Source organism: Thamnophis elegans, chromosome 1 (assembly GCF_009769535.1).
Source record: "Thamnophis elegans isolate rThaEle1 chromosome 1, rThaEle1.pri, whole genome shotgun sequence".
NCBI lineage: Eukaryota > Metazoa > Chordata > Lepidosauria > Squamata > Colubridae > Thamnophis > Thamnophis elegans.
This window is the reverse complement of record NC_045541.1, coordinates 2182368-2198903: the sequence shown is the minus strand read 5'-3', so window position 1 is coordinate 2198903 and position 16536 is coordinate 2182368. Positions and strand designations below refer to the sequence as shown.

Sequence of the window (16536 nt, the reverse complement as noted above, 5' to 3'; positions counted from 1 at the left end):
AAAGAAAAAAAAAAGGAAAGACAGTTTAAAACACAACACATGCATTCATTCTAATCGGGGCTGGACCTCAGCAATGAGGTCAACAGCCCCAGGCCTGCCAGAACAGCCAGGTTTTAACAGCTTTCCTGAAGGCCATGAGGGTGGGTAAGGTCTGGATCTGTGGGGGTAGCTGATTCCAAAGGGTCTGATTCCATAAGTATAAAAAGTGGAAAGGGGGGGACATAACTAAGGCAGAATATCAGCAAATAGGCTGAGCATATAAAGATAAAGTGAGGAAAGCTAAGGCTCACAATGAAGAAAGGTTTGCCACAAAAGTAAAAAAATAACAAAAAAAGCTTCTTCCAACATGTTAAAAACAAGAAAAAAGTTAAGGAAACAATTGGTCCACTGCTGGGAGAAAGTGGCAAGAAGGTGACAAGCAACAGGGAGAAAGCAGAACTATTTAACTCATATTTTGCATCTGTCTTTACACAAAGGGATAAAACAGTCCAATCTATCAAAAACAGCACCACAAAAATCAGATTAGGAACACAAGTTGAAATAGGGAAGAAAATGGTAAGTGAGCACCTGTCTACCCTAGATGAGTTCAAATCACCAGGAACGGATGGATTACACCCCAGGGTTCTGAAGGAACTCGTAGACGAGATCTCAGAACCACTGAACTTTATCTTTCAGAGATCCTGGAGCACCGGGGAACTGCCAGAGGACTGGAAAAGAGCTGATGTGGTTCCCATCTTCAAAAAGGGGGGAAAAATAGATCCAGGAAACTACAGACCTATCAGCCTGACCTCAATACCAGGAAAGATTCTGGAAAAGATAATCAAGCAACGAATTAGCAAACACCTAGAAGTAAACAAAGTAGTAGCCAAAAGCCAACATGGGTTTGTCAAAAACAGATCATGCCAGACTAATCTTAGTGCATTCTTTGATAATGTGACAAAATTAGTGGACCAGAGGAATGCCGTCGATATAGTTTACTTGGACTTCAGTAAGGCACTTGATAAGGTAGACCATAACCTACTACTAGATAAAGTAGAAGAATGTGGGTTAGACAGCATCACCACCAGATGGATTCGTAACTGGCTGACCAACCACACTCAACGTGTCGTCCTCAATGGAACAGCACCTACATGGAGGGAAGTATGCAGTGGAGTTCCCCAAGGCTCTGTTTTGGGCCCAGTACTCTTCAACATCTTCATCAATGATTTGGATGAGGGGATAAATGGGGAACTCATCAAATTTGCAGATGACACCAAGCTGGCAGAAATAGCCAACACTCCAGAAGACAGGGTCAAGTTACAGAAGGATCTTGACAAACTTAAACATTGGGCACTATCTAATAAAATGAAATTCAATGGTGAAAAGAGTCAGGTTCTACATTTAAGTAACAAAAAAAATGCACAGGTGCAGTATAGGTGGTACCTTCCTGAACAGTACTAACTGTGAAAGGGATCTTGGAGTCCTAGTGGACAACCATTGGCAGCAGCAGTGTGCAGCAGCTGCCAAAAAAGCCAACACAGTTCTAGGCTGCATAAACAGAAGGATAGAATCAAGATCACGTGAAGGGTTAATACCACTTTATAAGGCCTTGGTAAGGCCACACTTGGAATCCTGCACTCAGTTTTGGTCGCCACGATGTAGAAAAGATGTGGAGACTCTGGAAAGAGTGCAGAGAAGAGCAACAAAGAGGATTAGGGGAATGGAGGCTAAAACATATGAAGAACGGTTGCAGGAACTGGATATGTCTAGTTTAATGAAAAGAAGGACCAGGGGAGACAGGATAGCAGACTTCCAATATCTCAAACTATTCTCCAAGGCACCTGAGGGCAGAACAAGAAGCAATGGGTGGAAACTAATCAAGGAGAGAAGCAACTTAGAACTGAGGAGAAATTTCCTGACAGTGAGAACAATGAATCAGTGGAACCGAAGTTGCCTCCAGAAGTTCTGAATGCGCCAACACTGGAAGTCTTTAAGAAGATGTTGGATAACCATTTGTCTGAAAGGATATAGGGTTTCCTGCCTAGGTAGGGGGTTGGACTAGATGACCTCCAAGGTCCCTTCCAACTCTGCTATTGTATTGTATTGATAATTGCAGAGAATGCCTCTGCTTCTCCCTTGTGGATCAAATGATTGGTATGATGTGGTGGGAGCCTTGCGTGGTTAAGGACATTGAAAAGATAGGTCTGAGTGAGCATCAAATTCATAGAAATTAATATATTAATGAGGAAATGATAAAAGAAAAAAAACAAGAGAGTTTGGGTGCAGGATACTTTAGTGGTTGGCTAGGGGTTGTCTATGTATAATTTACAGGAGCCCTAGGAGTTAGAATGCAGAATTGCAGGCTAATTCTGCCTATAGTTTTGGAGTTGAGTCCTGATAGGCTCAAGATTGACTCAACCTTCCCTCCTCCTGAGATCAGTTAAATGAGGATCCAGATTCTTGTGGACAATATGCCGACTCTGCATACTACTGAGAGAGTGCTGTAAAACACTGTGAAGCAGAATATGTCTAAGTGCTATTGCCATTGCTATTATTCGTATGCAGTGTGTGTGTATAAATGTTGCTTTTGTCATTACATGGAAGTTGTTAGCTTGTAAACTGAAAGAAGCATACAAATAATTCCTCTCCCCCTTAAAATTATCAATAACATACATATATATATCACTGAAATGGGACATTAATATTACTTACATCCATAAACTCCACGTTAGCCTTTGGACCAGTTGTCTCATTCAGTATTTTAATCGCTACAGGAATCTTTACACTCTCTCCCTCAGGAACCCAAATGCCCTAAAGAGGGAAGACAAAGTGAACAAGAGCATGTCTCAATGTAAAAAAAAAAAAAGTCCTCTTTGACCTTAGTTTGACCACACCACTACACTTCCACAAGCTAACCTAGGCACTAGTAAAACAAATTGCACAGCCTTTGGTCCCCCAACTCTTCCCAACCTTTCCCAACTTCTTCCTGGCCATTCAATTCATTAAGAGGAGAAACAAGAGGGTTTATATTAAATTGAACATTTTTAAGAAAAGGAAATTGACATCCTATTCTAGAAGCCCATTGATTTCTGCCATTCGTAATTCGTAATTTAATAAATTTATATGCCGCCCAATCCCGTGGGACTCCGGGCGGCTTACAAATACAAGAGTAAAATAAAATAAAATATAGGGAAAAAAACAAAAACAGATTTAAAACAACACACCATGCACTCAAACCTAGATGGGGGCTGGACCTCATTCAAGGGTCAACAGCCCCAGGCCTGCCAGAACAGCCAGATTTTAGTGGCTTTTCAGAAGGCCGAGAGGGTGGGAAGGGTCCGGATCTCTGCAGGCAGATCGTTCCACAGGGCCAGAGCAGCTACAGAGAAGGCCCTCCCCCGAGGGGTCGCCAGCTGGCATTGTCCGGTCGGCGGCACCCAGAGGAGGCCCAGCCTGTAAGATCTTATCAGCTGTTGGGAGGTATGTGGCAGGAGGTGGTCTCGCAGATAACCAGGTCCTAGTCCATGTAGGGCTTTAAAGGTAATAACCAGCACCTTGAAGCGCGTCCGGAGACCGACGGGAAGCCAGTGGATAATCATAAGATCTGGGAACAATAGTTGATGGAGTACTGCTGTTAAGGAAACATACCTTATAGACAGTCCCAAAGGCCCCCGATCCAAGGATCTTGACACGCTTTAGCTCAGTTTCCTTCAAAATGCGAAGTTGTGCCTGGTTGGGTGCTGTGCCACTAGGAGTCAAAGGTTCTACCAGCTGTAACAACAACAACAACAACAACAAAAGATAGTAAGAAGCCATGAAAAGCACTATCCGTAGTTGGATTTTAACATAGTAGATATTGTTTGTATCTTATCTTTCATGCAGCTCCCTATTGTGCTTTTATTTATTCTTGACGCCATCCAGCAAAAATTAAGATAATGAAAACTGAGATTAGACAATTACTAGGAAGCAAGCTCCACTGAACTCAGTAGGATCAACTTTTGAAGAAATAGGCATCGGCTTCCATTGCCTTAACAGCAAAATGAGAAACAAATCTCTTTAAGAAAATCTCTTTTCTAAATAAATTTTGTTTAGTTATGCTCTTTGTGTGTGTGTGTTTGCATTTAAAATGAGAGAATTTATTTGTTTCTTTGTTATAGCCCAACTTTCCTTCAGATCCGAAGACAGCACTCCCTCCTTCACTTTTCCCTCATAACAACTACCTAGAGAGGTGGGCTGGTTGACAGAGAGCCATTCACCCAAAATCACTCAGGGAGCTTCTCTGGCTGGGGCAGATCTTAACCTTAACTGCTCATTAGAACATCTCAGAGTGAACTTTTGGCATTTGGCTTCAAAATGTTTAACAATGATCCTTTCTCTGTCCATACGAAGCCATTCCACAGAATGTCAGTTTTAAGAACAAGAATGGATTTCCTTCTTCACATTAAATGGTATCATTCTGATTCCCATGATTTCATTATCTGGGTAGCATTTTCTCTCTTTTAAAACAAATCTTAAAGACAACAGAGACATTAATTTTATAGCAAATCCTGTATAGTTTATGTGGAATTTTGTTTTAGGTGTGTATATATGTGTATGTGTTCAAATCAGTGTTGCTTCCTGCAGCTGCTTGCACAAGTTCCTCCCGTTTTCTAGGCAAGATTTTTCAGAGTGCTTTCCATTACCTGCTCCTTAGGGCTGAGAGAGAATGGCTGGGCCAAGGTTACCCAGCTGGCTTTTTGCTAAGACAGAACTAGAACTCTCTGCTCATAAGTTTAATAATAAGTTTAATAAGTTTAATAAGATTTATAGGCCGCCCAATCCCGTGGGACTCCGGGCGGCTTACAACAAAAATAATCAAAATAAAAAAAAGTAAGATACAGGGAGAAAAGATAGATATAAAATACAACACATCATGCACTCCATTCTGAATGGGGCTGGACCGTATTTTGGAGTCAACAGCCCCAGGCCTGCCGGAACAGCCAGGTTTTAATGCAAGTGGGAAGGGTCCGGATCTCTGCGGGTAGATCATTCCACAGGGCCGGGGCAGCTACAGAGAAAGACCTCCCCCGAGTAGTCGCCAACCGGCATTGCCCAGTCGACGGTACCCGAAGGAGGCCCAGCTTGTGGGATCTTATGGGTCGTTGGGAGAACTGCTTCCCAGTTTCTAGCCTGATACTTTAAACTATTACACCAAATTGTCTCAATAAATACTTAAGACGCCTGGCATTGCAAAACTATGTAAATTAATATGCGACATTTGCTTTGTTGCCATTGAAACTTAGAAAGAAATAATTAAAGTTTTTATAGTATACATGTTATAGAAACAGTTTTGTTCTGCAGAAACATGTTTGCTTCTGTTTGTTCTTTATAACCTGACAAACTAACTTACAGTAGCTTATTTATTTATGAACTCTTATAAACCTTTCACTAATTTTCTTAGAGGAAAAACTAGTTATGTTTGTGGAGAACCAAACTTAATTCACAACTGGTAAAAACTATTTCAGGCATCATTTTACTCTTTTACTGTAGGAATTTTTCTGTTTCAGCAACATGTGCGTTGCAAAGTAAGTAATGTGTATTGTTGTAACTATAGGTCATAACATAAGAATGCCATAAAATATAATAGAAAAAACAATAAAACATTGAAATTTTAAAACAGCATGATGAAAGTATTAGACAAAAGGTTACAACAAAATAAAGCCAATGCACAACTAAGAACTTTAAGTATTTTTTTTCTAAGTTTAAATGACAGCTGAGCAAATATAGCAATTTGGTTGCTGACATTTGGAAACACATCTGCAAGGAAATAATTCAATTTTTCAAGGTCAGAGTCCTTGAGTTCATTTGCCATTAATAATTTGGCCTGATCTCATTGTAAATGGGGCAATGGAGGACATAATGGATAAGGTTCTCTGCTTGACCAATGCTACAAGGACAGAGGCGCTGTTCAACAGAGAGCTTACAAAATCTCCCTTCAAGATTTTGAAGGCTTGGTCTGTAGGTGGAGGAGGGCTAAAGCCCTTATCACTGAAGCACTGGATATGTTGTCCAGGTACTGGGAAGGGCTTCCGCGTTTTGTGTAATGATGACACCAACATGAACATCTGGATGACTGTATTCCCAAAGATGGTAGATAATACATTTGGACAATAGGTGACAAAAATTTAATCCATTGATTTCCAGATAAGTAGCGAAGAGTTTGGTAACATGGAAATCTTAAAGGCTTTCTAGTTTCTTATACTGCCCTAACAATACAAGACATGTCAATTGTTTTAAAATATGTCAGTTTCCTTAATTTCTATTCATTCTTAGATAACACCTATTCTGTAGTGCTGACAAGTTAACTTGTGTTTATTAAAACTGTTTCCATGAATGAGTTTTTTAGATGAGATCTGGTCCTGACAACGATCAACATACTTGATTCTTAGAAAAAATTAACCGATTCAGCTGCTTTTGATTGGATATTTTTTGCAGGTAATTGATACTCTGTAGTGGCAATTGAGCTTCTAAAAAGTTCAGATTAGTTACTGAATGTCTCAATGTGTAACGGTTGCTCTCCTAACTTAAGAAAGTAAAGACTCTTGAAATGGATTATTTCAAAAGGAACCTTAAATCAAGCAGGATGGAAAACCATTAGAGGCAAAGCAGCATCTGAAAACCTTTAGGCCATGCAAATGGGATTAAGCTGATAATGACCCCTCCCCTTTGTCCAAATGCAGATTCTGACCAATACACAAGTGTGAAGATGCTTCCTTAACTCTTCTGCCCTGGGAGTCAATAAAACAAACATTCCCCTGGTTATTTCTAGTTAGACATTAAAGTAAGTTATCCCACATGGCTACCATAAACATCCCTCCAGAGATGCTGGGACCTTCACTTTTCCGGTGACAGGAAATCAGTTGTAAAGTTGTAAAACTCAGTTGTTACAGGTACAGCTAGTGATTTAACTCCGTGTCCCTCCCTCATCCCAACTGAATGGCAGTATCACTTTTAGGGATCAGACAAGCTGACATTCTTTAGAAAAATGAGAGATCCACCTGTGAAAAGATAGGAAAAGAAATTGCATCATAGTATTTTAGGGTTTATCAGGGTATTGGGAGTGAATTTTTTTCAATAGAGCAGGGGCCCTAAGAAGGTGTTTCACTACCCATTCATTTTGGGATGAAGATAAATGCTTCCAAGCAACTAAGTATTGGGTTTTCCCCCTGTGGTTCCTAGAGTCCAGGATTTCCTTAATTTCAAAATGTTGTTCGCCTTCTATCATGATAGGAACAGGAGGTGTAGGTGCAGGTGGTCTGAGTTGTGAGATTACTTCTCGTTTGAGTAAACTAATGTGAAACACTGGATGGACTTGCCTGAGTGTCTTTGGAAGGAGTAATTCTACTGTCACTGGGTTGATAACTCTGGTGATCGGGAAAGGTCCAATGAAATTTGGCTCTAATTTCTTTGATGGCTGCAATGACTTAAGTATTGTTCTATTGTTAAGTATTGGTATGAAATGTGTCGGTTTTGAAAAAGAAGTTTGTTATGATCCAAATGATAGTATTTCCTGAGCTTTCTGGTAGTTCGACAATAAAATCCATAGCAATCTCCTTCCAGGGTGCTGAAGGCTCAGCTACCTTCTGTAAGAGTCCTGGCATTTTGCCTTGGAGTCTTTTAGCTGCCGCACAAATTGGACAGCTGGCTACATAGCTCTCTATGTCCTTTTTTAAGTGATAGCCACCAAAATTGCCTTTTAATTAGATGTAAAGTTTTTACAGAACCAAAGTGTCCTGCTAGTTTGGAGTCGTGGCACCTTTCCATTAAGTACAGTCATTGGCTAGCTGGAACATGCAACTTCTCTCCCACCCAAGCTAGGTTATCTTTCATCAGGCAACTGTCTTTGTGGCTCAAACACCATTCTTCGGTGGTTAAAGCTTGTTTAAAAATTTGGGTGGTGTCCAAAGTGTCTCATTTTCCCTGGTGGTTACTTTAGAGGCTAGTTCATTGTCTTGTATCATGGGTTTAATGACGTTTGGCCATCATAAACATCCCTTCAGAGGTGCTGGGACCTTCAGTTTTCCGGTGACAGGAAATCAGTTGTAAAGTTGTAAAACTCAGTTGTTACAGGTACAGCTAGTGATTTAACTCCATGTCCCTCCTCCTCCCAATTGAATGGCAGTATCACTTTTAGGGATCTGACATGATGCCACAATGCTTTATACATTTGCACAGTAAAAATAAGTTGGTTGCCCCATGGATATCCATAGGGTGGTATTGGGGTGATCATAGAAGGTGTTTTGCTTTTATGGCTGAATGTAGGGCATAGAGTTTTATTTCTGAGATAATTTTTTTTTGCATATGCATCATCTGTGCTTCATCAAGGCCTGATTTGGCATATTGTTTTGCTTGGCTTATTTGTTTTGCATCTGGCAATCTCTCTTGCAAATAAAGTTATCAAAGCCTGATTTATATAATAATTTCTGAAGTGGGAAATAGTAATGAGCGCTACAAATTACATCTCCCATCCTATCCCCTGCATTCTCTATACACAGAAGTAAGGTTTTAAAATAGCATATCATCCATAACATTTCCAGAAACAGCAGGAAAAACATTCAGTTTGAAGCACAGCTTTGTGAAATACTTCATATCCATTCACTACAAGGAGATGAATCTTCATTTTAATCTCAGTCATGCATGATGATAAAAATGATCATACATGTGTGTGTGTGTGTGTGTGTGTGTGTGTGTGTGTGACAGTAGTACTGGGGGACTTCAACTACCCTGACATCAACTGGGAGACAAACTCTGTAGGAAGGGGAAGATCAAACAGTTTCCTGGTGAGCCTTTCTGACAACATTGTCATCCAAAAGACAGAGAAGAGAACTCGAGAGTCAGCTATACTGCAATCAGTAATAGGAATGAAATGATAGATGGAGCTGAAATTGCGGAAACTTGGGGGGAGAGTGACCATGCTGGAATTCAACACAAAGCAAGCACAAGTTATTGAACAAAGTCAAACTAGTGTCTTAGACTTTAAAAGAGCTCACTTATAACTAAAAGACAATTTAGGATGGAATCTATGGATGGAAGCTCTAAAGGGAATAACAGCTCAAGACATTTTGGCAACACTGAAAAATGAGTATAAAAGCCCAGTCTAACACAATACCACAGAGAAAGAAAACAAGAGACACTAGATGAAACGAGCATGGTTGCATAAAGAACTCTCCAACAAACTGAAAGAAAAAAAAGATAAATATAAAAAAGGACATATAACTAAAACAGAATACTAGCAAATAGCACAAATCTGCAAGGAATGAGCTAGGAAAGCTAAGGCTAAAAATGAAGTAACACTTACAACAAATGCCAAAAATGATGAAAAAATATATATTGACAAAGAGATAACAAGTAGTAGGGAGAAAGTGGAACTACTTAATTCATTCTTTGCATCTCTCTTCAAAAGTAAAACAAAATATTCAAACCTATCAAAAGCAGCACTGTAGGAGACAGAACAGGAATGCACGTCAAAATAGATAAGAACAACTATCCTCTGTAGAAGAGTTCAAATTGCCAGGACCAGAGGGATTACATCCCAGAGTTTTGAAGGAACTGGCAGATATGACTTTAGAACCCCTAAATGAAATCTTTCAGAGCTTCTGGAGCACAGGAAAACTACCAGAGGACTGAAAAAGAACCGATGTGGTTCCAATCTTCAAAAAGAATAAAAAGATGGATCCAGGAAACTACATATCAATCAGCCTAACATCAACACCTGAGAAATCCTGGAAAAGCAGTGAATATGTGAGCAAGGCAATTATGGTACTGGAAGCAAGCAAGGTGGATTCTCCATTGACAGATCAATCACAGTCAGCATGTAGTCTTCAATGGAACTAGATCTAGAGGAAGGGAAACATGCAGTGGGAGGCCTCAAGATTCTTTCTTGCACCTCGTACTTTTCACCATATATATAAATGATCTAGGTCAGTGTTTCTCAACCTTGGCAACTTGAAGATGTCCGGACTTCAACTCCCAGAATTCCCCAGCCAGCGAATGCATTATGCTGGCTGGGGGATTCTGGGAGTTGAAATTCACAGGACTTAAAGTTGCCAAGGTTGAGAAACACTGTCTTAGACAGTCCCGTGAGAAACACCAGCTTCTTCAAGTCAAGAAAGGAATACTAACTGCGAAGACATGGACTGTTTCCCAAAACAATTCGTTAGCACCCAATTGGACACTTCTTGATAACCGTATGGTGGTGATGGTGGTGGTGGAAGGAGACATGGAAAGGTTAATCATATACTTTGGGCAGGAAACCCAAAATCTTTCTTTGCTAACTGACCAAGCTAGGATAGACAACAACTTTTTTTTTAATCTTTGTTCTTTTCTAATAAATGTCTAACACTAAATTTTATATTTTTCTGTTCAGTCTGTTTTCTGAGTTCATTGAGGCATATCACTTGGTTAAAAAGTATGTAGCTTATATATTAAGTCATCTTGAGATCTTTGCTTAAACTCATATGAATGTCGAACATTGATAAAAGTACATTAATTGCTATTATGCCATTTTATGTGTTATACAAATATTTTATTTATAAAACCATTGATATCTATCCCATTAGATTTACTATTGTAAGGCAATAAACAATGCCATAGAACAAGCACATATTAAAATGAAATTCAACCAGTTTTGAAAATAATAATTAAAAACTTTTAAAAAAATAATTTAAAAATCTCACAAGGAAAGATTTCCTTTTTGTGGTAGTGGAAAAGGAGTTCAGTGTTAAATTGAGGTTTCCAGGATTATGCAGGAGTAGCAAGCAAGAATAGAGCTCGGATTCATAGTCTTCTCAACGACTCAAGAAAATGGAACTTAGTCAGATAACATCCCGTGATTAGGACGCTGCCCAGCTTTTGATTGGAAATATATTTTTCTCTAAAAAATAAATGAGAAACGCCTGGCCTCTAAACACTGACAAATAGCCTATCTTTTCTCTGGATAAGGAAAATAATTAAAGAGCCCTCCTGCTCAAATTGGATTAAGAAGCCACTGCAGTGTTTCAAAGAGTCTGCTTGAAGGGCTAACTGCCCCATGTGCTACCTTTTGAGCATCATTATCACGCCTCTATGAACATTGCAGATGACTTAATTAGCTGAATACAGTCTTTGCTGTGCAGGCAAAATTATGGGGAGCAGGGAATTACATTATTAATTAAGAACAGAAACAAATAACAAAGAGAAAAAAGCTGTGGATGTAAACCTGACACAATAATTTTTACACACCACTTCCCTTAATTAATTTTCAGGTACTACAATGAAGATGTCAAAACTTAAATAGAAATGTAAGGAGGAACAAAATTGTATACAGATGATGTACAAAATCTGAAATACTCGTTTCATGGTATAAATCCTTTTCATGCTTATTTTAGAAGTAGTGGTAGTAGGCAATTTATGATTTACATCCATAAAGCTACCATAATCTTGCAGGCCACATTTTTGCAGCAGCAGAACCCATGTGGTCAATGCGTTCCCAAAGCCATTCTCTTCTACAATGCAAAACTCACAATGAAATCATTTTCTATTCTGGTTCCCAGGGAGTAGTATTGTAAAAACGGGACCCAGCGTTCTTGAGGTCAAAATCTACAATTAGCCCCAATGTTTTGGGAAGATTAAGCAAATGACATTTCTTTCTACTGCCCTAAATGAGATATTCAATATTGAGGAACTCCTCCCTCCCCACCAAGTTTATGATCTTGACAATTGACATTTCTGGCCTTAAATTTTGTTTTAAATTAAGTTGCAAGGATTGGTGACTCAAAATTTGTCACTTGTAAAAAACTATATTTGCATATGTGGTTTTACAGTGCATTTTTCATTTGTTTTATTTTGTATGCCCCCTAAAATCCATTGACCTTTCTGGTAGATAAATCTAAATAAATATATGTGAATGAAAATAAATAAAATATATACTGATTAAATATATTAGCAATGAATCAATTTGTGTGTATGTATGTTGTGCATACTAGTTTTTACTTTCTGGATAAATTTTGGTATAATCTAAAATTACTTCCGAAATTAGCACATCCCTTCCTTTTGAAGATGTAAGTGGACTAACGGAATGAAGGTAAATGCTTCCAAGTATTGGGTTTTTTCCCCTGTGGGTCCAAGAGTCCAGGATTTCCTTAATTTTAAAATGTTGTTCGCCTTCTATCATGATAGGAACAGGAGGTGTTGGTGCAGGTTGTCTGAGTTGTGAGATTATTTCTCGTTTGAGTAAACTAATGTGAAATTAGCACATCCCTGCTATTTGAAGATGTAAGTGGACGAAAGGAACTGAAAACTGACGCAAATAACTTTTTGTTATTTATCTGTTTCTATAATATCCAGGGATCATCAGGGATTTATCTGTTTATATAAGATCCAGGGATCTCCTGCGGATTCCATCTGCCAGCCAATGTCGGCTGGCGACCCCCCCGGGGGAGGTCCTTCTCTGTTGCAGCTCCGGCCCTCTGGAACGAGCTCCCTGTTGAGATCCGGACCCTTACTACCCTCCCGGCCTTCCGCACAGCCACCAAGTCCTGGCTGCTCCAGCAGGCTGGGGGGAGCTGAGAAGCATCTACCTCCACGGAAATTGTGAATGTTGGTTTTGTTGTTAATATGTTGTCTTTGTCTTGTTCCCCTCTTTCCCTTGTCTTTTGTGAGCCGCCCGGAGTCCTCCAGGAGTGGGCGGCATACAAGACAAATAAATAAATAAACAAATAAACAAATAAATAAATAAATCAAAAGCAGAAGTACAAGGCATTCCTCAATGTACTGTTACTGTTCTGCAGTAAAAACCTTAGTTTCTTTACAGATATTTGGAACATTAGAATTTTCTTAAAAATATCTATACATATACACATACGTAGAAGAGTGAAATAACCAAGACAAAGAAGAACAGTACTTTTAAAGCACCTGGCATATATTTACAGGAAAAGGATTCAATCTTTACCTCAGTCTCCAGGAACCTCCGTAAAGCCCTCTTTTTTTTAATGCTCTTACGCCTCACGTAAACGGCAAACGTGAGGCCCAAAATGACGACGATGAAGAGTCCTCCGATCACTCCTGCGGCAATCAGGGGGGTTCTGCAAATCAGAACCCCAAAAAGAATGCTGAATCCCAGGAATAAAATACGTGCATCCTTTCAAATTAATTTCTTAGAAACACATGTACGTTTTATGAAATTGTGCAGTTAGTTTTGCTACGTTCTAAACAGTGCAACAACAACAACAAAAGGGGTGGTAACATTTTTATCACATTTGTTCTGGAATATTTGTTGTTAGAAACACAATCAGCCATCATGCAAGCTTTGGAGAATAAAAATGGACTAGATGAATGAAAAGGCAGACCAACATATAGTTTGAAAATACTTAATGAAAAAAACCAAGCTTTGCATGAAAATATTTAATGGAAAAACTCTATAATGCCCAATATGGGTTGGCTCCCGCTTCCCTAGGGAATCATCTTCTCCAGGCAGAATCTGCTTTTCTTTGACCAGGCCAGGAAATAATCTCCACAGAAGGCGTATATTACTTTCTTTGAGACTGCTTATAATAATAGAATGTTGCCCATCGGATTTTGCTGTACCGACTTCTCCTTCTTATACAGTAGTTCAATGAATTAGGGGACGGGTGGTTCACATAATCAGAACACCAGAGGTTAGCGAGCCCGTGTTCACGAACCAAGTGCAAGAGTTCTTATCTTCTGGATGGATATCATTAGATCTGTATGTTCAAATCTTGGTTTGACTGCTAAAATTGAGGAGTCCGACTGCTGTGTGAATATTAATATAATCTCCAAATGGCTCAGTTTTTTTTACTTCATCTCTAGAGCATTACTGCCATTAAACATTCTTGGTCCTTCATTTACCCATAAAAACAAGGAGCACGTAAACACAAGGAAAAGTTGCTGCCAAAGCAGATAAAGATTTTAACCTGAATGCTCTTTAATGGTACAAGTGCTAGATGCTAACACTTGACCCATAAAATTTATCCTTCCCAGTGTCACAAAAACTCTTTAATGGTTTTGGATGCTGAGCACCATCTGTGATGAGTTAATTAACACATTCCTTGCCTAATGTACTACACTATTGTAATAGCCGTGAGTGACCTTGATTCACATACATCCACCCAAAAAAACCACTGACATTATCATATTTAAAACAGAATGGCACTCTCCTTATAACTGGAAACCACAAACCTAAATGATAAAAGCAGTCAAGAATATAATTTTTAAATTTTGGCATGGGTGAGTTGCAGTGAATTCTTTATAAAAATTACATTAGTTGTGGTTAAATTTTATGTGTTAATGAACAATAAAATAATGTTAATCTAGAATAGATTAAGATTGTGTATTGTAGCAGATGTTCCTGCATGCCATACATGGAAATGTACATAAATACGGTATTTTCCTGAAAATAAGACCTAACCAGAAAATGAGCCCTAGCCTCATTATTTGCATACTCCTATAATATAATACGATGAAGGTTGCCATCGTGTGTGTGTGTGTGTGTGTGTGTACATGGCCAGCACTGGAGGCGAGGAGTGTGTAGGGGCTGACGGTGTCTGGCAGCAGCTGCAGCCTGTGCAGCACATGTGAGTTAATTACCTGTCAAAGCAGCAGGCAGAGGTACAGGTGAGGGAGGGAGGCATGTGATTCAAATATGCTGCATGAGCCGCCGGAAAGCCAAGAATTGCTGGGCTGGAGCAGGCATGAGGTTGTGGGAGGTTCGTTTTCGCACAGCAGCACCAGCAGCAGAGGGAGGCAGAGGCATGAGGAGGGAAAGCAGGAGACTTGGATGTGCTGTGTGGGTCCTGGGAAAGCTGGGTTGATGGGCCAGAGTGGGCAGCTGGCTGTGGAGGCTCATTGCACCAGCAGCAGAGGGAGGCAGAGGTGTGGGGGGAAGGAAGGCAATCCTGATGCACCATGTGGGCATAGGCCAGCGTTTCTCAACCTAGTCAACTTGAAGATGTCTGGACTTCAACTCCCAGAATTCCCCAGCCAGCGAATGCAAGATTGTGAATTTTAAACTGGGTGGGGGAAACTGGGAACTTTCAGATTTGGGTTTTTCCAGGTGTGCTCTCTTAATAAATTGGAACTTTGAGCAATACTTTGCCTTGGACTCTGATTTAATTTTGGATGCTATTTGGAATCACAAAAGTGGGCAGGTGGCCACAGAAGGCTTGTCTTCGTGTTGCTCGGCTTGCCTGCGGCCTGCATGGCGCATTGGGATTGCCTGCCTTCTCCTCATGGCTCTGCCTCAATCTATTGCTTGAACAGGTAATCAACTCACCTGCACTGCACAGGCTGCGCATCCCCAGAGTGCACTGACCAAGGGGCCTGCAGGCTATAGCTGCTGGAGGACACTATCAACTCCCACGTGTTTGCTGCCTCTTGCACATGTGCCAGGGGGTGGGGCCCCCAGCTGGGCTGATCACCCTGAAAATAAGTCCTAATGTCTCTTTTGGAGCCAAAAGAAATATAAGACCAGGTCTTATTTTCAGAGAAACATGGTATACACAGCTATGTGTGTGTGTGTGCACGCACACACACACACAAACACACAGCTAACTGACTGGTTCAATTGACCATCAAAAGGAAGCCAAAGGGAGAAACTTGATTGTACAATTGTCTCCCACCTTTCTGTCAGCTCTGAGCCAGTATATTTTTGATAATCCCAGTCTGAGGACACCATGCCTTGATTCCATGGCAAGAGTTACCATCATAACATAGTGGTGTTAACCTCCCAAAGGATATGATGTAACTTTCATGCTGCCATGACCCACAAATAAAAAGATATGAGATTTGAACATTGGATGTGTTGTAGCTGTAGGTTAAATTAACAGCTTTTCTAATGTCTGCAATAAAACTCTTATCAAGAGCTACAGTATGTCCTTGAATCCTTCTGTTAACCTTCTAATTCAGACAATGTATCGGTGAAGTCTGGCAGGTAGGAGGAAAAACGGATATTTTATATAGCAGAGGGAGGGAACGCTACATATTTGAACTTCCCAGAAACATATGAAACAGTCACCCAAATTTATATCTTAGTCTATATTATCTCCTAACGCATCAACAACACACAACATTCTCTCACAGATATATAGAAGCTCTAGTGAAAGGACGGTAGAACTTGATATTGGTACACCATGAGATAAACTTCTTAATTGCAGAATGAAATGGCATCAACAGTAGACTGATTTAAATTATGAAGAGTTAGTGTAAATAATTTAAAATGCGGTGAGAATCTTGGGGGAAAATTGTAAATGCTATTCTACAATATTTGATTTAATAGCATTGAAAATTAGAAAAAAATAACAGACGAACTTTCCCAAACTTCCATCACAATTATCTGATTTTGTTAAAAGAAACAGTGCTTAATTTAAAATATGCAAGTTGGTGTCTAATTTAGCTTGAGTTAACCGTGTCAAAAATAGCTGAATTGGTTTTTCAGGTGAAGCAAGTTTAGTCAAAGGGAAAGAACCATTCTTTCCATATCTTATTCATCTTTATATTTTTTAGGGAAAAAGGCAAAAGATAGAA

The 16536-nt window shown here is 39.7% G+C and overlaps 1 protein-coding gene across 1 annotated transcript in view; it reads right to left on the bottom strand.

The window, feature by feature from the left end:
* Window positions 1-2069: 2069 nt before the first annotated feature.
* LOC116519673 (receptor tyrosine-protein kinase erbB-4-like) overlaps window positions 2070-16536 on the bottom strand; it is a 237659-nt gene continuing 223192 nt past the window's right edge. The window contains exons 16-19 of the mRNA XM_032233689.1: window positions 12947-13079; window positions 3628-3750; window positions 2692-2790; window positions 2070-2183 (exon numbers count right to left, since the gene is read on the bottom strand). Coding sequence (XP_032089580.1) covers window positions 2070-2183; window positions 2692-2790; window positions 3628-3750; window positions 12947-13079 — 469 coding nt within the window. The remainder of the gene's footprint in view (window positions 2184-2691; window positions 2791-3627; window positions 3751-12946; window positions 13080-16536) is intronic.